General features: G+C 36.2%; 1 protein-coding gene across 1 annotated transcript in view; it reads right to left on the minus strand.

Moving 5' to 3' along the window:
* Window positions 1–350: 350 nt before the first annotated feature.
* LOC131060382 (hydroxyproline O-galactosyltransferase HPGT2) overlaps window positions 351–23063 on the minus strand; it is a 137316-nt gene continuing 114603 nt past the window's right edge. Inside the window, exons 7-12 of the mRNA XM_057993580.2 lie at window positions 20097–20220; window positions 19845–19932; window positions 18214–18264; window positions 3132–3203; window positions 2705–2808; window positions 351–823 (exon numbers count right to left, since the gene is read on the minus strand). Of these exons, the coding sequence (XP_057849563.1) occupies window positions 801–823; window positions 2705–2808; window positions 3132–3203; window positions 18214–18264; window positions 19845–19932; window positions 20097–20220 (462 nt within the window). The 3' untranslated portion in view covers window positions 351–800. The remainder of the gene's footprint in view (window positions 824–2704; window positions 2809–3131; window positions 3204–18213; window positions 18265–19844; window positions 19933–20096; window positions 20221–23063) is intronic.

Raw genomic sequence — 23063 nt, forward strand, 5'->3', positions numbered from 1 at the left:
ACTTGCTCTGTCTGCCTTCTCCTTGCTCTATTGTATAAGGATTTGGTCCCTTTCAATCCCACTTATCAATATCAACAACATCTTTAAACAATCCTGTAACCAACTGTTATTTTTGTTGCATGAAAGTTTGCTAGAAGTAATCTTCCATTGCTGAACTTAAAATTTGTTGTTCAATGAACCAACATAAAAGTCCCACTTTTTAATTCCAGCTACTGAAATCCCACTTCATTATTTTTAACAGATGAACACAAACATCAATATTAAAAGCATAAATGTTCCAGCATTATATACAAACCGTTGTCAACTAGTAGATAAAATCTCAAACTCCATATTTAAATTAATCCACAATATGCAAGAATATACTTCTCTATTGTGAGCGCAATAATTTTAAATTCCTTCTGTACAAATTCTTTCCAAATTTAGGAAAAAATATAATAAAATTGGATAGATTATTCTATCCTAGATTAATGCAAAAATTCCACCCACTCCTGTCAAGAGCAGAGGTGATATGAATGTTGCAGAAAAACAAAACAGCCTAGCACTCAGGCAAATTGCTTGAAAGCTCAAATAATTCCTAGAGAGGACCTTGATCATCTGACAGATCCAATGCATAAACACACAAGAATCTATAAATTACAATCAAAACTACTCATAAGACTATTTATAAATAAAGTTGGTACTAGTATTCTCAGGCACCTGAATTCCACCGATCCAATATAAGGTCAATTCGGAGAATCCTTTTGGTTAGAAGAACAGATGCTAAAATGAAAAAATGGCCAAAATTTTCTGGGTATTATGCTTCATCTAATTGAGCAAATTTCACCTGTGAAAAGAAGGAATACATGTTAATAACAATCATCAAATACACTTTAATTGTCAAAAAAACCATATAAAACTGATAACTACTTATGACTTTACTTCCTCTACACCTTTGAGTACTCGTCTTGATCATATTCAGATAATAGCCTTTCTCAAGCTACACAGATTCATGAAAAACTCTGTTCTATGAAAGCACAACGAGTTTAAATAGTCTTTACTAAGGAAAAGGTTATTTCAAGAGACTGAAGAGCTTGTGTTGAAACGTTTTGGCTGCTACTTCAATTTGCTTCCAGCTAAATATGCAATGAAAACTAGAATATGAAGAGCCCAACATAATTCCCAAGATAGTGTTTGGGATGAGGAAATCTTACAAGATATGGAGGACTAGTGATGCATTCAAACTGGAAACACTTGCAGTACCGGAGAAAACCCAACAAAAGATATAAAAAGAAAAACTGGAAATCTTTGGAAAATGTTAACAAGTTAAGATTTCATTCATTTCTCCAATTATTCTTTTCTCATTATGTGTATACATGCTTACATTATCTGCAAATTGGGTCAAAGTTGCCACTTTCAGTCAGCAAGATGTCTAGAAGCCTTGGACACATCAGTTCAGTATGTTTCGTCAGCAAAAAGTCTGTAATTCTGTGAGAGGTGTGTTTGTGGTGATCCAGAGCATTGCATAAGATGTCTTGGAAATAGGGGCACAGATGATAGAATTGAGTTGAGAATAAAGCTTGATGAAACCACCAATTTCCACAGGCAACAAAATCATCTCAACTGTAGCAATTGTTAACTCGCTTCCTACCCAAAACAGCAATTTCATTGCAGCCATGGCAATTTTTCTGATGTTAATCATTGTGCAGATAGAGCATGGAATGTTATGGGTTATTGGCATTTCAAATGGATTTTCTGATGTTAATCTTCTTTTTGGTGCCAAGGATGTTGGAATATTATATAAGCATTGTATAACATGTCTTGTGGGTTGGTAATCATGGTAACCTTCACTCTGTTCATTTTTGCCAATGTGGTGTAAGAATAGGGGTTTCCAAGGTACCGAGGCATGTTGCAGGTGTGAGGAGCTGGTTTTGATCTTTATCAAGTGGTATCATAGCAGATTGTAGAGGACTTTACAAGTGTTTGACAGATTATGACATCAACAAGATGAAGTGGAAGTGATAATTTAATCCCATTTGTGCCTGAAATTGGAACTAAGGAGTAGACAAGTATAGCTAGGTCAATGGCAAGAGAAGAGGATGATGGAGAAGATTGGTTCAGGAGGATAGAGGATGATATTGCATGAATCTCCATCACATAGGATAAGAATGACAGGTTGGAGAGCATCAAGCTTGCATTGAGAAAGATTTTACATATCTCATGAATACATGAGGAAGGAACCTGATACAACACAGCCCCTTGATGGTGGACATAAGTACTGTGAAGTTGGATTAATAAGTTTCACAAAGGTGTATTTTAGTCTCCAAAAGTTGTCTCCGACTCTCCATTTCAGTAAATTGCATTTGTAAGAATTAAGCTATCCAGACATGCTCTCACATGGTATTTAAGTTATGCTCATTCTTTGGAACACTGAAAGGTACCACCAATCCTCAAGGGGGAGGGGGGTTTTAAAGAGTTGCTCAAGTAGCAATTTTTTATCCATTTTGCATAAAGAAGAAAGGATTATGTGGCGGCATAACTTTAGGCAAAGACAACAACAGAGTGTTAAAGAATACACCAGTGAGTTTAGGAAGAGGACAGTTCATGAAGGGGGCTTTGGCAATTGAAAATATTCCCAACGAAAAAAGATTATTTTAATCAACAGCATTATATGACATGAAGAAAACGTAACCAGATAAATTACTTCATAAAGTAGGTCTAGCCCTACCCTCAGTACAGCAGAAACGCCTTTCATCAATATATTCTGCATCCAAGCCTATCATCCATGCACCGACAGATATATCCTCATGTGCATATGGTTTCAAATAGACGCTGCAAAATAGTAGGTTAATTGCAGGACAAATTACCATTCTTGTATCTAGAGTGTTCTGAAATCCAAACCAATAAAAATATGTACTTTACCAGACTCAGCAATGCATGTTCAACTTGGTTTCATTTAGTCAAAGTTAACATGCAATAAGTTGTGCCCATATTAACCACACAATAATACACTAATGACACAGCTTCCCACATATAAGCTTGTTTCTGACCTAATTGTTATTAGAGATGAGAAAACATGTTAATAAAATTTGATAGAGCACTTTCATGCGATAATTTTCCCAAGGCAAGATAAAGAGTGTATCAGCTTAGCTGACCTGTTTATGTTAATATGGTGTGCAAGATCCCTAGAAAGAACATAAAATGGAGCAGCTGCATGACGTAAATACCTGTGAAACACAAAGATCATCTTTTCTACATAAATTTATCACCAATGTAAAAATTAACAACAATTCAACTACTAGTGAAAGTTCAATCAAAAATCCTTTATAGCATTTTGTAAGTCAGTGGCAAAGCAGAAACCCAATCGCAAATCAGGTATCCTTAATAATTAAGCAAGTGATTCTTCAAGCAATAACCTGGTCCCTGAAAAAACACTGAAAGAATACCTGGCTTTTAAACCCTTCTCTTGTCTGTACGCTAAGGAAAGTGCTTATAAGAAGACAGTAAATTCTCCACAAATAATGAAAAATAGCAAAGAAATGTGAGTCAAGTGGAGCCCACACAAGCACCAAAGTAATTACAAAGTAGCGGCATTTGATTGATTTCAGTTGCAATTATAAATTGCGGGGAGCTTCTGATGGCCATAGTATGATTTGACTTAACTGGTTTGAGCCCCAACCCACTTGTGATGCTAGGATTATGTGGTGCATTAGATTCCCAACAGATGGAGGCACAGGATATCCAATCAAGTCTCTAGTAGATGGAGGGTCCTATCTCTGGTTCCCAATCCTACCGATCCAACAAAGAATTCCGAAAGGGCCCTTTCTAATATAGGAGACCAAACATAGCAACATGGGATGGGCAAGATCTCCCTGGTTCAATCATCATTCATGGAAACAACAAATTCATTTCGAGCCAGCCAAGCCTGAACAACAGCAACAGTAAGTAATGGGAGAGGAGAGGTCAGAACAGCAAACAAGAGTAATAGGATAGGAGCATCTTCTTCCCCTGATGTCTAGCAACTTTGCGAAAACTACACAACCGCTGCCTCTACAATGGCCATGGGCAGGCAGATATTTGTTATGAGATAAAGATGGCTGCATTTATGGCAGAAAAATGTTTGGAGGAACAAAACTCCTCTGAAACCAAAAAAAATGTAATAGTTAAATGTTAAAGCAGTCTAGTCAAATCCAAAGTATCAACATTCTTAACAATGCACTAAAGTTTGACTACAGACATTTAGCACATGCTTTCAGCCCTCATTTCTAAATGTTGGACATCTAATATGATCTGTCTAGCCATCCATATCATCAACAATTTTCTAGATATTTGGTATATTTCCAGACCATTAATCACTGTAGTGTCCCCTTTCCAAAGAGTAGCGGGAAAAACCCATTTAGTCTATTTAATTCCTGAAGGATAATTTCAGTGTATCAGGGAATAAATTAAATTAATTAATTGAAGTTGTCCAATAAAGTTAATTTTATGGAAATCTTTAATTAAGTTAATTAAGTGACTTGAGTGAAAATTAAAATGATATATTTAAGGCCACAAGGTATCAAGGAAGATATTAAATTAATTAATTAAACTTGTCAAATAAAGTTATTTTTGCAGAAAACTTTATTTTAACTAAATTAATAAAGTAGATATTTAAGGAAATATTAAAATTCATTTTATTAATGCGTTTTAATGAATTATTTAAACGGGAAGTCGAAAAGCCCTTTGGGGATGATCTAAGGAAAATATAAAAAGGAGAATTGGAAGCTCATTCTCTCTATTATGGATTTGGAGCTTCTTGTTGGAGCAAAACCCTAGGACAGAAACCTTAAGGTAAATTGGCTTTGGTAGTGAAAGATCTACCCTAGCTAATTGCATGTGGAACTACACAGGTTTCACACTTGGACAAAACGATTGAGGATTCATAAATTGTGAAGTCTTGCAAGCAAGACATTTCATATGATTTTATGATAGGAGTTTTCTAGGAGCTGGTGCCATATCTCATTGTGAAGTTGGGCTATATCTTTGTTTTGTTTGCGTGTGGATATTTGACAAGTTTGTGGGATGTGTGGCTTTGTTAATGATGGGAGCTATCAAACTAATGGGCAAAACCTCATTGTTGGGCATGACTCTTATTATTCATGGCACGAGGAATTATTTGTAGTATGGAATTAGATTGTTGGAGCTGGTTGGCATGCATCGAGCAGCCATTCATGGCAATTGAGAAGTTCTCTTGTTAGCCACCCTTCATAGCTCAAGTCATTGGAGCTACAAGGACGTGGAAATTTTGGCATGGAATTGGTGTGAATTGATCATATGCTGGTGTGGAGGGTTTGACAACCCTTAATACTCCTTGGCATGGAGGTTTTGACAACCCTTAATATTCCTTTGCATGTGGAATTCGGAGCTGAAATAACCCTGGTGCAGATCTGAATGCATTTTCTATTTGGTCTTTGGTGGGGTATTGACATTAAATAAGAGTGTAGCTCATCAAAGAGAATGAATATTGTTGTTCTTGAGGTTAGAACCATATATATACTACTACTCTGTGATCCATGTTTCAGATTCGTATGGAATGAAAATGGTGCTATTTTCAGTTAATATTGCCTATTTCTTGTTTGTTAAGAAATGCCAGATGGTTATGGAAAATATTGCATTATAAACCAAATCAACCAGGCACCATAAACCTGCATATCAGAAAATTATATAGGGATTATTTGACATAATGCTCATACATTAAACATTGGGAGAAAAAGTGCAAATTTTTGGTGAGAAATCTGACACCAGTCTTTACAGTGGTAGCAGAGCAAGTTATCTTGCCAGCCTAAAGGGTTATGAAACAAGTAATGTCTGAAATTGATTCACGAACTCAAAAGATACAGAATTTATCACTTACAAGAGGAGAGAGATGGGGGAGCGGGTTCTTAGTTCAATTTCTGAAGAAGGAAGTATGAGAGATAGACATGAACAGCAAAATCCTAGTACCATGGAGATTTTAATTGATTTGGCTAGCGGACAGCAGCAGTTGGTTCAAGTTCAACTAACGACCCAAATGATCCAAACAATGAATAACAGACTAGGGTGATCATGGCAACAAGGATAAAGATAGCACTAATGGGAATAATGGAAACCATGGAGAGGGGAGTAACACTAATGTTCCAGTAAAGAACTCCAGGGCAGCCAGCAAAACTACTCCTACACCTTTAACGCCTGAACTGAGGCACCACCAAGAGATCAAGTAGGTCAACAGAAAGGTGGTGAAGGTTGGGTAGATTATTTGAGGCAATATCAAACCTCGGGGGATGAATTTCATGCAGCTATGTCCTTAGTTGATTTCCGCCAAGTCAAATACAGAAACAGACCAAAAGGATAAAGGGGACATAGGTCTAATCAGGATTTGCAACGTAAAGTAGGCAAATTTACCATTCCTAGCATTGATGGTTCCAGCAGATGCATTGCGCATTCATGTGTGCAGGATTTAGATACATACTTTCAGCTTAATCCCATGCTAGAGTTGAAGGCCATCAAGTAATGCTACAATTTATCAGGATGTAGAGACTCATGAGTGATGGTACCATGGGTTGGTGACTTTGTCTCATGCCAGTATCACATCCTATGCTGATTCTACACAAAGATTGATTGACTATTTTGACAGGAAGGGTTCTGAGCTGCATTTCAGAGAGTTGGCACAATTGAGACAGGTGGGGTCAGTTGACTCATACATATCATAGTTCTAGAAACTCTTGGTTATGGTGACAAAAAATTTTGAGCATAGGTTGATTGTTCTATTTATGGAGGGATTGATTCTTCTCGAAGAATATTGTTGCAGATGCTCTTTCCAAGAAACCCACTATAAGGAAGGCTCATCTTTTAGTTTAGTATTCCAAGATTACTTTTCCAAGCAAGTTGATGGATGGCAAGATTCAAGATGACAAGTAAAGAGTGGTGGATGATGTTATCTACTACAAGAATAGGAATTATTTGGTGCTAAATTGAAGAGGGCCATTCATGATACACCAAGTACAGAGTGGTGGATAATGTTATCTACTAAAAGAATAGGAATTATTTGGTGCTAAAATGAAGCTTAAGGGGAGAATTTTGAGTGCCATTCATGATATACCTCCTGCAAGACATCCAGGTTACTTCGAAACCTATAATGAAATTAGAGAGAGATTTCCAGGGTCTCAGAGATGATGTTTTGTGGCATGTTTGTGAGTGTGTGACTTGTCAGTAGAACAAGTCAGCATACTTTTCTAGTGGGTTTGTTGTAGCCATAACGTATCCTTGAGAAAAAGTGGGAAAGTATATCCATGGATTTCATTACTAGTCTTCCTAGGGTGTAGGGAAAAGACTATGTCTTTCACATAGTGGACAGGTTGACCAAATATGCACATTTCTTTGGCATATCATCAAACTACAATGCACCTAAGGTTGCAAAGTTATTCTTGAGAGAGGTGTTCAAACTCCATGGTTACCGAAGAATATTGATGGTGATCAGGATAGCAGGTTTCTTAGTGTTTTTTTGGTAGGAGCTATTTAGGTTGGCTAGCACACAGTTGATCCCACGCTCAGATAGATGGGCAAACAAAGATTGTTAACAAATAGTTCAAAGGATATCTGCACAATTATGTTGTGGGACAACAAAAGGCTTGGTTAAGGTGGTTAGATTTGGGTGAGAATTTCTACAATAACACATATCATATGTTGATTGGGATGACTCCTTTTTCCAAGTGTTGTACATATATGATGCTGTCTTTCATAGATTTGGCAAACGATGACAGCAAAGCTCCTAAGGCAAAGCATTAGATTCAGGACAGATCAGAGATCCTTAAATTAATTACGGATAATTTTCACGGCGCACAAAAACAACATAAGATTTATGCAAATAAACACACAATTGAAAGAAGTTTTGAGGTGGGAGATTTAGTTTTCTTGCACCTACAAGCTTACAAACAGTCTTCCATGAAGAAGGGTGGTGTTGAGAACCTGAAGGCTTGCTTATATGGCCCTTATAAGATTGCAATAGTGTTGGTGAAATAGCTAATGAGTTTGAGCTTCCTGAAAATAACAAAATGCATACTATGATCCACGTTTTTTGCCTCAAAAGGGCACTTGGGCAGCATACCACTTCATCACCAAAGCTTCCAACATTGGATGAGGAGGGCAGATTAGTTCTAGTTCCTGATGTTATTCTAGATGTCAGAGCAAAAAGGTTGAGGAGCAAAGTGCTCAAGGAGTATCTCATCAGATGGAGGGATTTGCCCTTGGAGGATGTTACTTAGAAAGGCGAGCAAATTTTGCAGCATTTGAATCTTTGATTGCTTGAGGACAAGCAATCTCAAAAGGGGAGGACTGTAGTGTCCCATTTTGAGTAATAGCAAGAAAGACCCATTTGGCCTATTTGATTCTCGTAGGCTAATTTTGGGGTATCAAGAAATAAATTAAATTATTTAATTAAAGTTGTCCAATAAAGTTAATTTTATGGGTAACTTTAATTAATTTGATAAAGTAACTTAAATGAAAATCAAAAGGAAATGTTATTAGTCACTTTATTAATGTGCTTTAATATAAAATGAAGAATTGGGAGCTCATTTGATATGCTTGTTTGTTTTCTCTATTGTGAATTTGGAGCTTCTCGTACCAGCAAAACCCCAAGACCAAAACCCTAAGGGAAATCGGTTTCAATAGTGAAAGATCTACCCTAGTTAATTGCAATGTGGAAATACACAAATTTCATGCTCGGATAGAATGATTGAGGATTCATAAATTGTGAAGTCTTGCAAGCAAAACAATTTGTATGATTTTATGATAGGATTTTTCCATGAGCCGATGCCAAATTTCATCATGAAGCTATGCCATATCATTGTCTTACTGATGTGTAAGTGTTTGACAAGTTTCTGGGATGGGTGGCTTTGTTATTGTTTGGTGCTATCAAATTGATGGGCGAAACCTCATTGTTGGGCGTGACTCTTATTATTAATGGCATGAAGAATTATTTGTTGTATGGCATGAGATCATTGGAGCTGGTTGGCATGCTTTGATCGGCCATTTGCGGCGATTGGGAATTTGTCTTGATAGCCACCCTTGATAGCTGAAATTGTAGGAGCTACAGGGATGCGGTACTCCTTGGCTGGGCATTGGGTGTCTAAGGTGGTGCGCACTGATCATATGCTGGTGTGGAGGGTTTGACAATACTTAATACCTAAGTTATCGGTTCTTTGGGTATTGGCTTGGGTCCGGATCCTGGTTCGTGCCCGGCCCTGGTTCGTGGCCGGCCCTGGTCCGGCCCAGGTTCGACCTGGGTGGAACCCAAGTCGAACCTAGGAGGACCCGAGTGAACCTAGGCCCGTGGGTTCCCAAAAACAGGGCCCACGGGTCAAAAAATAATAAAAACCAATAAAAAGGTACTTTAAAAAATAGTTAATTAATAATTAAACCATAATTCGCCCCTTTATGATGCATTTCATGCATCAAAACATTCATTCAACTCATTCTATTTGCATTTTTGAAGATTTTTTCTCTAAAGTCGGGTTTCTTAGTTTTTGCATTTTTCTTCGAAGGTAGAGACTATGAAGATGTGAGACACGCATAAAAGGCATAGGAATCACTGGAGAAGGAAGATTTAGCCATCAAAGGTTAGAGAATCTGAATTTTTTTAAGTTTTTTTCAATTTTTTAAATTTTTTTTTTAAGTTTTTCTAAAAAATTTTAAATAAGTTTTGTATATTTTTTTACACTTTGTATGCATAGTATGGGGTTATAATGCCGAAATTTTATCAATTTTTTTCAATAATGTTGTGTTTTCTCTTTTTATTTTAGGTGCATTATTCATATAATCATACATAATGGCTGAAATTGAAAGTGCAAGTGCAAGCTCTAGTTCAATTGCCCATGCCCGAACTGAAAATAACCCCTTTAAAATTGATCAAGATTCACCACTTTGGCATTATACAACAATGATCAAGCAAGTGTCTGGTGGTGGGGGTTTTGTTTGGAAGTGTAACCATTGTGGCACTGAGTATACCAGCTCATACTATCGAGTGAAAGGCCACCTTTGTTTCATCCCCAGGTGTGGAATAAAATTTTGTAAGGGATCAGATGGCAAGGGGCTGCCAAAAGCTCTAGTTTTGGAATATATTAGAGAACAAGAGGAAGCTGATAGGAGAAGTGGCAAAGCAAAGACTACGAGGCCTTCTAGTAGTATTGGCTCCACAAGACCAACCGGATCGCATCCTTTCATGCCAAAACCACCAGTTGCTCCACTAGAGAATCAAAATGTTGTGGCTTCACAGAAAAGAGGCCCATTGGATAATGCCTTCAAAAATGAAATGAGAGAGATTGCAGATCAGAGCATTGGGCGTTGCATTTATGGCAATGGGCTTCCTTTCAACCTTGTTAGATCACCTTACTTTCAGGACATGGTACATACCCTTTGCAACACACCTTCTGATTATGTTTGTCCAGGGTATGAAAAGGTGAGAACCACCTTATTGGCAAAGGAGAAAGCATCCGTAGAGTCATAGTTGAAAGTCATCAAAGATACATGGCCGGAAACAGGTTTGACCATCGTTTCTGATGGATGTAAAGATTGTAAAAATAGGCCATTGATCAATGTTATAGCAGTGTGCCCTAAAGGGGCAATGTTTTTGAAAGCGGTGGATTGTGAGGGGCAAGTGAAAGATGCAAGTTTCATTGCCAATATCCTCATAGAATGCATTGACATAGTGGGGCCTCAAAATGTTGTCCAAGCCATAACGGACAATGCTAAAAATTGTAGGGGAGCGGGGACTATAGTGGAGGGTACATACGGTCACATCTTTTGGACACCATGTGCAATCCACTCACTCAAATTAATCATACAAAAGATTAGCACACAAATTGATTGGGTGAAAAAACTGTACGAGGAGGGCGAGGAGATTCAAATGTTTGTGACTAATCATCATATGTCACAAGCCATTTTTAGGACCTTCTCCAAGTTGGAGTTGTTGAAGGTAATTACAAATTTAAATTTTTAATTTTTAATTTTTTTACTTTTTATAATTGATATATGTTGTGTATTTTTTTATGTCATGCTAGGTAGCTGAAACACGATTTGCATCTCAAACACTCGTCTTAAGACGACTTGTGAAGGTGCGAGAGGCCTTGAGTTCTATGGTCATCAACGGATTGTGGAGTGTATGGAAGCAGGCCTAGACAAAAAGAGCTCTAAAAGTAAGACCATTGATCCTTGATGAGAAATGGTGGGATAATGTGGAATATGTTTTGAATTTCACTGAGCCCATCATGAGCATGATTAGGTATGCTGATACTGATCACCCATGTTTGGGTGAGATTTATGATGGCATGGATTGCATGGTGGAGAAAATAAGAGAAGTAATAAAAAGAAAAGTAAATGACCCAACGAAAACATTTTTCAAAGTTGTGCAGAATATTATTGTTGATCGTTGGAACAAGATGACCAATCCCTTACATCTCTTAGCATTTGCTTTGACACCAAAATTTTATAGTGCAGAGATGCTTGCAACACCAAGGAGGGTACCACCATATAGAGATGCAGAGGTTGCTTCTGGCTATAGAGCTGCCTTTAAAAAGATATATCAAGATGAGGACACAAGAAATGTTTTCATGAAGTAGTTTGGCCAATTTGTATCCACAAAAAATCATGATCTTGTAGCTCTCAATGCTAGATATGGGATGGATCCTGATGAGTGGTGGTATGTACATGGTCAAGGCTCCGTTTACTTGCAGCCTCTTGCAATTAAACTTCTCTCCCAAGTATGTATCTTTTTATTTTTTATAGTTTTCCAATTCCATTGGATGCTATCATATTTTTATTTTATAATTTATAAATTTCTAATAATGTTTTAACTTTTAACAGGTTGCAAGTTCTTCTTCAGCTGAGCGGAATTGGAGTACATACTCCTTCATCCACTCAGTCAAACGTAATCATTTGGGTGCAAAGAGAGCTAAGGATTTGGTCTACGTACACTCCAACCTTCATTTGTTGTCACATAAGGACCTTGAATATAATGTGGGTGCAACAAGGAATTGGGATCTAGCCCTTGAGTGTGCTGATTTAGATGCTACAGTTGCACAACTTGCCCAAGTCTCTATAGACGAGGCAGCTATGGAACTTGAGAGAGACTTGGCTAGTGGGTGTGACATTCCATTCGATAGTGGTTCAATTGATGTTGGATTTGAACCACTTGATGACCTTGGGCTTGGGTTGGATGGTTCAGATGAAGATGAATATGGAATTTAAATCCTATAGATAGCTTGTAATTTGAATTTTTATTGTGTCATGACATATTCACATTTTGAAACTTGAATCAGTTGAAACTTGAAACATGAATATTATCTTTTTTGCAAATTATAAATATGATATTAGACTTTAGTTATTAGTTTACTGATAACATTTGCGATATATGGATATTTATTGGCATTGGCAATTATGGATTTATCATTTATCATTTATGATTTATGTATGGAAAGTCACATTGTATATTTTATTTTTGTAAGGATTGTATATATTGAAGATATATATAATATATGTGTATATATATAAATTTATAATTAATATATGTATATATGTACATACGAACCCGTACCCGTACCCAAGAAAAGAAAAAAATTTGCCGAACGCGCGAATCCATACCCGAATTCGAACCCGAACTAGTAGCTTAGATTTGAAGATAACATTTTGAGTCACAATGATAGAAGCATAAAGGGAACCCCCCCAATTTCATTTTTGACAAAGAAGGGTGAGCTGCTTATCGGCAGCTTGAAATGAGGATTCCTATTGGATAAGATTCGTAACTGAAAAATTGATAGAGTTTGTATGGAAAGAGATTTCTTATGCTAGGAAAACATTTTTTTCCAAACATTTGAATTTGGGATATATTGAACCTTTAACATTGTACAATATTGTGTACCATAGTGCAGAGTTTAATCATTTTTTTCCAGGAACTATAATATCATCTGAAATATGTTTGCAACTCTTTTGCATCAAAATTAGAAGACTATAAAATTCATAAAAAAGCTTAGGTACCCTATGTAATCACATAGGGTACGAGAGATCCATCCTAGAATCACCCAGATATGTACGTACAATTTATTTAAAAAAAACACAGGTACCCTGTGCTGACATATCCAAGTGATGCCAGGACAGATACAAGTTACCCTATGCAACTCCATGGGTACCTATAGCAAATCATTTCATACCCATACCCAACCAGTTGCAAGCCAATTTGGTAACACACATTCAAAGCAATCAATTAGAATCCTTTTCAAAACTTGGTATCCCAAATTTTTGTTGTATTCATGCAGATTAATAATAACATCAATGGGTTTGTGATAATGAAGATGTTTGAAAATACCGGGGGGCATTGTTAGGACAATATTGATTTCCAGCATATTAATCTTCATAAATAAGTACAACAGAATTTGTGAGTTTACAAAAGATGTAATCAAACTATTTGGTAAAAGAGTTGATATGGAAGACTGTAAGGTTTGAAAGCTAGGTTACCGGGTTCGACCCTGGGCCCCCCTGTTTGGGTCCTGGTTCGACCGGGTCCGTGGTTCGGGTCCGGTTCGAACTGGGTTCGACCAGGGTTCGAAAAACCCAGAGGTGGTTCGACCCTGGTCAAACCCAGTCAAACCCGAGCGGACCCAGGTCGAGCCCAAGGGGCTGGGCAGCCCGTAAAGTCAAAAAATATGGCAAATTTTTTTTTTTTTTGAATTCCGCCTTCTAAAAAGTGAAAGTTATAACCTAAAAGTGACTTCTAAAACATTTTATTCACTCATTTCACTTCATTTGTGTTGCAAACAAAAGTTTTATGAGAGCAAGTTGAAGAAAGGGTGAACAAAATTTGGCTTCCAAGATCAAAGAGGAGTTGAAGACTGATTTTTGAAGCTTCAACAAGTGTTGCAGCATCATTTCCACACATTTTCAACTTCCATTGGCTGCAAGAGGTAGGCTTTTAAACATTTTTTTCCAACTATTTTTGTTTCACAAATTGTCAAACATGAAACTTGAATTTTTTTTCATTATTTAGTTTGTTTTTTTAATATGTTTATATATTTTCTTGCCATAGGAACTAGAATGGCATCTACATCTTCCTCCATTGGCAATGAACAAATAATTGCAAAACAAAGAAATGATCCAAATTCTCCCTTATGGAAATATGTGGACATTATAAAACAACTTCCGGGAGGTGAGGGATTCCGTTGGAGATGCCATGGATGTGATATTGAACGTAATAGTTTATATTATCGGGTGGTAGGCCATTTGTGTGGAATAAAAGGAAGAGGCATCAAAAAATGCCCTGGAAAAAATGGTAAACCTATACCAAATGAGACAGTGATGAAATATATTAGGGAGCATGAGGCGGCAGAAGAGAGGGAAGCACGTAGATTGAATCAAACCACATCAAAGAAAACAAGGGGAATGCAAGGCCCTTCTAATCCCAGTATTGTAGTAGAAGACCACCCCTTCTTTGCGACAAATGAACCTCAAAGTGAACCACCCTTGACACGTAAAAGAACAAAGGGGCCTTTAGAAACCGCATTCCAAAATGAGAGTAGAGACAATGCTAACGAAGATATAGTAAGGTGCATTTATGCAAATGGGTTGTCTTTCAATGTTGTTTGCTCCCCATATTGGAAGCAAATGATAGAAAGTGTTAATGAGGCTCCAAGAGGGTATAAGGGCCTTGGTTATGAGAAGGTACGTGGAACATTATTGGAGAAAGAGGTGAAGAGGGTTGAAGATGCATTGAAACCCATAAGGGATTCATGGGTTGAGACAGGTGTAACAATTGTTTCAGATGGGTGGAAAGATGCTAAAAACCGTCCCTTGATCAATGTCATAGCGGTGTCCCCTAAAGGGGCAATGTTTTTGAGAGCTATGGATTGTGAGGGCCAAATAAAAGATGGCCAATTTATTGCAAAAATTACCCCGCAATGTTGTCCAAGTCATAACAGACAATGCAAAAAATTGTAGAGCTGCTGGTTTGTTGGTTGAGCAATGCTATGATCACATCTTTTGGACACCTTGTGCGGTACATTCACTCAATCTTATGCTACAAAGGATTGGGCAAAAAATAAATGGATCAGAGATGTGTATGCAGAGGCTGAGGACATCCAGATGTTCATCACAAACCACCACATGTCTCAAGGGATTTTTAGAGCCTATTCGAATTTGGAGCTATTGAAGGTAAGTGAAATAGTAATTTAATTTTACATTTTCTGATTTTTTTAATTTTCAATGTTCATAATATCATTGTGTAAGCTATATTGTGTATTCTTCTTTGAAGTTTGGCTTTATTTTTTAATCATTTGGCATTAATTTGTGTTATAGGTTGCTGAGACCCGTTTTGCATCAAACACAATCGTCTTAAGACGACTTGTGAAAGTTAGAGTGGCACTATGCAATATGGTGATCAGCACCAATTGGACTGTATGGAAGTAGAGTAGCACTGAGAGGGCAGAAAAAATTAGGGATAGAATATTGAATGAGAAATGGTGGGAACTTGTTACATATCTCCTAAGTATCACTGAGCCCATCATGAGCATGATTCGCTATACAGACATGGATAGGCCTTGCATAGGTGAGATTTATGATGGCATTGACTCAATGCTTGAAAAAATAAAGGTCACTATAAATGAAAAAGAGAATGATCCCCAGGAGAAATTCTTCAAAGAACTGGAAGTAATTATTGTAGAAAGATGGAATAAGATGACCACTCCTTTGCACCTTCTAGCATATGCCTTGACACCTAAGTACTATAGTAATCAGTTTCTTGATAAACCAGGAAGGATTCCACCATGGAGAGATCTAGAAGTATCTGATGGGTACAAGGCAGCATTTCTTAGACTATATCTCGATGATGATTTGCGAGATGTTGTTACAAATGAGTTCATAGAATTCGCAAATGGGAATGGTCTAAGTGTTTATGCACTTCGTCATAGATCCAAGAAGGATGCTCATAGCTGGTGGTACTTCCATGGCACATGCTTCCAACACCTACAACCCCTCGCTATAAAATTTTTATCACAAGTAAGTTTAATTAATTAAAATTTTAAATTTACAAGTTTTAGTTTATTTATAGTTTACTTTGTCTTCATAGGTTGCTAGTAATTTTATTTTTATTAATGTATAACTTTAATTGTTTACTTTGTCTTCATAGGTTGCTAGTTAATCTGCTTCAAAAAGAAATTGGAGCACATACACTTTCATCCACTCAGTAAAGCGCAATAGGCTGCTATCAAAAAGAGCGGAGAATTTAGTATATGTGCATTCCAACCTACGTCTTCTTTCACACAAACAACGTGACTACACACAAGGGGAAACGAAGATGTGGGATATAGAGCCAGAGCATACTAATTTGGATGCTCCTGCTTCTCAGCTTCTTGCATTGACACTTGATGACTCGGAAATTGAGCCAACTTATAGTGCAAGTGCAAGTGGCATTGGCTCATCTAATGTCAATGTCAATGAGGAGGAGGATGAATTAGATTATCCATTTGATGATTAAACTTTAAGTTTATATTGTTGAAAGTTGAAACAATGATACTTGAATATTTTGTTATTTTAATATTAAACTTGATGTATATGATGCTATTATGGTATGATCATGATGCTATGATTACAAGTTTATGTTTGTTTTGTTGTTTATGTGATGCTATGTGACATGCAAATTTTAATTCATGCTTATAGGCTTCACAGATATCAATATATATATATATATATATATATATATATATATATATATATATAAAATTTACATGTTTTTGTACTAACGAACCCAAACCCCTTTTCAAAATTTTGCCGTACCAGCATACCGCATTCTTCGAAACCGAACCGGTGCCCGAACCCGAACCGGTAACTTAGTTTGAAAGAATAGAAGCAAGAATCTAAATTACAAAAGCAACAAGATGCTTGAGCCATAATTTCCAGCAGGAATTATACGATGTATAGTGCTTAATGATTAATATGATGGTTGACCAGTTTCATACCACTTTCCAATAAGATTGATAGAGAATCCATAGGATTGATGAAGGCCATCTTATACCATTTAACAATTAGATTCATTTATATATTATAGGCTGGAAATGTTAGAAAAGAGCATATTTACTTACATGTTTCTGTAACATGGGTAGTTTGATATATGTAACAAATTTAATCAGTCAACCCAATTTCTGAAAAGTTTCTGACATTTTCTGGCAATTATATCAAAAAAAAGTCTCAATTTTTTGGCACATTGCTAATTTTTTCCCAATAAAATCTCAATTTTTTGTCCAAAAATTAGGGTTTCTAGTTAATTTCTTTTTTTTTGCAGCAATTTTTTCTGACTTACCCCTAAACCAGTTTTTCCCAGATTAAGTGAAAAAAAAAAATCTTTTGGTTTCCCAGTTCATTCTCAAAAAGATTTTTGCTACTCTGGTTATATAGAATAAAGAATTTTTCTCTATCCACATTCAAAGCTAAGCTCAACTTCATATGCATGGATGACACCTTTGCATGTTGTATATTTCAAGAATCATCCTCCATGGCAATTTGCCTAGTGAGCAAACCAAACATGCCAGAGGAAGCAGATGTGTTTTCTTGTGGCAAGAGTAAAATTAATGAACAAAGCTACAAACACAAGATAGAAAAATCTCTAAGTTACCGGGTTCGCTGGCTGGGCAGCCGGATACCAGTCCAGTTCGCACGGGGTCCGTGGTACTGGTCCAGTTCGCACATCAGTCTGTATATTTGTTATGTCATCCATAAAAAGTAATTGCAGTGATCCGTCACGGCAACTAAACGGCAACTATTTGCAGCCCGAGACTATTTGTAGCCCAAGAAATAGAAGTTCCAGCAGAATATAGGCAGTGGGGGAAATATTTAATCGTTTAAATTAATTTTCACCCTATGGAGGCCATCATTCATCTGTTTATATAGGTTGGCTATCATATTTAAAATATGCGAATGCACCATGGTCATTGAATTAAATTAAATTAAATTATATTCTATTATATTATATTATATAAAAATAATCTGTAAGACCCTGAGGACTCAAGTTAAAATGCTTTTCCGACAACAATTCATACATGCAACCATTTCCCCAACTTGAAGAAAGGCAATCTAAAAGAGGTCAACATGGACTTGTCAAACCCCATCTAGTATAATTTTATAAACAAATACAGTAAAATTCTAAAATACTAAACTGGCCATGAAGATCAGCCTAGAGTAACTTACGATTTCTGATCCCCAAATTTCCACCACTCAGGTTCATACCATTGTTGACCCCTGCATAACAAGGAACAACAATAAACATAGATGAGGATATATTGAAACGTTTCAAACAAGGTGACTGAAGTCCTACTGTTCAATAATCAGAATTATTCTTTTAACATTGCAGCGATTGCATAGCAGTTGAAACTTCAAATAAAGTGTAAAAAATAAATACACAGATAATTACACCTTTATATCAGTTTTTAATTCCTTCACAAAACTTAGAAGGAAACCTCTACAAACTGTTCACCACAGCTGCATGGTATTTTATCACTACATATTATTCTTCTATCTTGTGCCTATCTTTATACTATTTAGCAAAAATCTATTTTTCAAAAACATCCTAATCTCTTGCAAGAGATGAATTAGAAAATAAGACTAAATCTTTAATGTTTTCAACTCGAGCCATGAAACTTAACTATGCATTGGCTATCCTTTCCTTGATTTACCCAAGAAGAAGAGGACTTAGAGCATTATTGGGCAAATGTGGAATCTTTGGCTTGTATTTTGATCTATTCTTAAGTTGTGGGCACATCTTTTTATGCAACTTAAGTGATTCCTAGCCTAAAGACTCAAGTTGTCCCACTTTTAAGTTTAATGACTTAAGTGGCATGTCCTTTAGTGATTTAATTAAGCATGTGCCAGAAAGATCAAGGGGGTGTCGGATTTCAAGGAGTTTATTGGCTCATTTTAGGGATTCTATTTGGAGCACTGGATTGAGTTGGTAGCGGATCAAGGGCTGAAGTTAAATCATCCTTTTGGGAATTATTATATAACATTCTAGGGTTCTTTTAGAGAGCTCATTATGTTATCAGTCTTTTATCTATTGCTGCTGCAATATTTGGCTTAAACTCTGAAACCCTTGAGTATCCTTGGTTTTGGAGAGACATATGTGCTCTTTCAGTGGAAGGGCTTTGATTTGACTTGTGCACATCATTTTTAGAGCTGTGATTCTCTATCAGATTTGGAGGCCAATTTGGAGGTGACATTCAGAGTTATAGGTTCAGGTTTGGATAATCTACAGCAATGTGTCTTCATATTTTGAGTACCATTGAAGATAGCAACAGAAAGGACAAGGAGGACAGACCTACTGCTGGTTTCCTGTGATTTTTGGCAAAAACAGCTAGGGTTTGAAGACATTTCTGAATTATTTGTGTCTAAATCTACAGACTTATATCTTCATCTCAGAAAAATAAAAGAAAATCAATGTGAATCATTTCTGAAATTTCTGGGCAGATTTAGAGTGATTTTTTGTAACTTTTCTATGCTCGGAAATTTATTTAAATTAGCAGAAAAATCAGATCAATAATTTGAATCTAAATCTGAGTTTGCTGAAGGTTTTCTTATTTGCAAATAAAATTTTAGAATTTTTTTGTGCCCTATTTTTGGAGATATTGTTGTTTTTCTCTATCCCTGTTTGGGGATATTACAAAATCTTAGATAGGTAATGTAAATTTCATTTACTAGTCATGTAAATGATTAGTGTATTTACATACTAAAATATGCACTAAACCTTTGCTAAGGAAGACCAAGGAATGATAGGTAAAGCCATCACGACTCAGCTCGATTGTAATTACCAAAAGCTAGAACCTTACTCTTCACTGATCACGTCCCCAGACTTCATACATCCCATATATACCCGTCGTTTGTCTCGGAGACCAGCAAGAATTTTCACAAACTCATCTGCATATCAAACACATAAACAACATAGGATTTATAAAAAAAAAAAGACGCTACACAGGAAAAGACATAAAATGCAAAGGTCCATAATATTGGAATTTCTCTCAATCTGTCATTTTCTATTCACATAGTTCCATGCATTTAGAAGAAAAAACATTAAGAGTTACCTAGGTTTAGATAAATATTATCCTCAACCCTGACATAGAAATCAGCATCCCAATACTCTACTGCAGAACTAAAAAAGAGCTTTGCTTTCTGAGGTAACTCCTCTGTGGCTTCTTCATGGCTTTCCTACAAGTTGTACTAGAACATCAATGTCTTTTACAAATATCTGATTAGATAATGACAAGCAAATGTAAAAATACATCTAAATGACCATCATTTTGTGTATAAAACCTACAGATATCTGATTGAGTTCAAACAAACATCCAAAAGCCATGCTGAATAAATGGATAACTACAGAAATATTACCAAATGTATTACTGAATTGGAAATAAAAGTACAAAGCATTTTTTTACAAAGATGTAACGAGCATCATTTTCTAGTAGAACATATTGAGGAGATATTTCCAAGTAAAATGAGGCCCTACAAATGAATTATAAAAGAAATCAATGTCTGCAGGTGACCAATAATTATAGAGGCCAATGCAACAACCAAGCACTGGTTTTCTTAAGACTCTATGCAAAAGAATGTGTAAAAAGCATCTTCTCCTATTTAACATAATGTGGAGAAAATTAGAAACAAAAATAAATATGCACAACAGTAGGGAATCTTAAATGAGGTGCATTATAACCAAAACATTCAATTAAGGTATTGGTTGTTACACCCTCAATGTCTAGGGTATTGTTATGTCCCCTTTCCATAAATAGAAACATTGAGAAGACCTCAAGCCTATTCCACTTTTTTGTAGGCTAAAGAATTAAGCAAGGGAAGTAATTAATAATGTTATTTTAAGTTGGGCCTACAAATTCCTATTTTAAGGGGCAACTTAATCTTATTATTAAAATAAAAAAAGGTTTTGAACACTAATATTAAAATAAAAAGCATTTTTAGGTACTCTAAATTAAAATATAATTAAAAAAAAATTTAAATACTTGAATAATTTTATCAAGGTTTGCCAAGGGACCAATACTGGTATTAGTATGGGAGACTAGTATCAGTACTATTATGTCCATTTTTTAAAATAAGAAACAGGGATACTTGGAAATGCCAAATGTTTTAATATAATTTAATAATTTATAGAAAATATCATAACATTGAATTTCAACACTGAAAATCCTTTGGCAAGGGTATGCCCAAATACTAAATAGGCAATGAAAAACATTCAAGACAAAAAGGAAGTATCAAAGACCCAACAACAATCAAGATCTATAAGATAAAAGGAGCAAAAAGTTCATCTAGACCCAAAACATCAATCAAATGCAAAGGAAACTTCATAGGACTCAATCAAATTTGACAAAGTGTATAAGGAAATTGAAGGCAATGACCCAAACCAACAAGTTGAATCTTCAACACTGCAAATTCTTTTGCTATTTGGTGTGATGATATATATGAGAATGTGAATATAGATTATATATATGAGAATTATGAAATGTCCCCCACAATTTTTTTTCCTATTTTTAACACAATAATTTCACCCATTAGCGTTAGCATGATAAAATGTAGAGAGCAATACAAATTGGTGGTTGGACCGGCCACTTCCACTTTACAGCGGGATAGAGAAAATTGGAATTTAACAACTAATTGGCAATATAACCAGCCAATTACAAATCCAAAATGACTTAAGTAAACAAGAGGATCACTCAACCACTTATTAAGCGGGAGGCCTGAAAACAACAATAACTATCCACTCAACCACTTATTCAGCGGGAGGACTGGGAATAACAAAATATCACTCAACCACTTATTCAGAGGGAGGACTGGAGTACAAAATGAAATAGAGATAAGTGGCGAAGCCAACCTCTTCCACTTATGCAATGGGCAATACAAGAAGTCTAATGCAAGTATGAAAATGGACTGTTCTAGTACCACTGAATACAATCTTCAATAAGCAAACTCTACAAGCTATTGTCAATACATTAAAGCTCCAACCTCTAATGGATACAAGAAGGTACTCCAAGAAGCTACAACAAGAATACTGGAAAACACAAGCCAAAATGAACACTTTACCAAATCTGAAATAACACACCAGCATCACCAAAATCAGACCAGCAGCACTATGAAGTCCATATCTCCCTCAAAAGGCCTCCGAATGAGCTCCAGTAAATTGTAGATGAAGCACAAGAGCTAGGCGGCCAAGGAAACATGCCACCAAAAGAGTCTCAACGAGGGCACACTCTCCAAAACAGAAAATCGAACTAGGGCAAACAGCAACAAGTTCGATTTGAAATATGAAATCAACCACTCTACCAAAATCCACCAAAGTCTGAGCAAATGGGCACCAAGAGCATACGAAACTTTTCAATCTATACCCACAAAATTCAAATGAAAGCTCCAACCAGAATGAGCAAAAAGGCAGATCAGTTGTAGGGTTTCTTCACCAATTTATCACACCAAACTTCCTGATATCCACTGGTAATCTCTGAATGAGATCACTCTGTCAGCTAGGAGTTATCTTTCAAACTCGAAACTGAAGATGAGCTAGGAGGGCACGCAACCTCGAAGCTAAGACTCTAAAATCAATTCAGTAGCACTTCGTTATCAAATTTTAGACTCCAAAAACAAGAGCCCAACACTCTTATTTATAACCTTGGTGCCTCCAAATTCAAATTCACATTCCCCCCAAATGGACGCCAAACCCAAATGCAAGATCATTTTACATTAATTTGAAATTTGCATTTCATTTTCCTTTTCTTCCCAAATCAACTTTCAAGAGATGGCAAAAATACTTTATTAAAAATGACAATAAAATAATAATGTTGCGTCCAAGGTAGTTAAGTGAAATACATTATAAATTAACTTATTTCTCCATAAAGCGTCCATCTTGTCTTATTAATATTTCACTTCATAAAATATTTTTCCTAAACAATAAATTGCCCAAACCTTATGACATGAAATAATACTTTATCTCCTCATATCGTCCTCTTAAGCCATAATCAAAAATACATAAGTCATATGCCTAGGCCAGGGGGGCA

The sequence above is a fragment of the Cryptomeria japonica genome, chromosome 4, assembly GCF_030272615.1.
Source record: "Cryptomeria japonica chromosome 4, Sugi_1.0, whole genome shotgun sequence".
Taxonomy (NCBI): domain Eukaryota; kingdom Viridiplantae; phylum Streptophyta; class Pinopsida; order Cupressales; family Cupressaceae; genus Cryptomeria; species Cryptomeria japonica.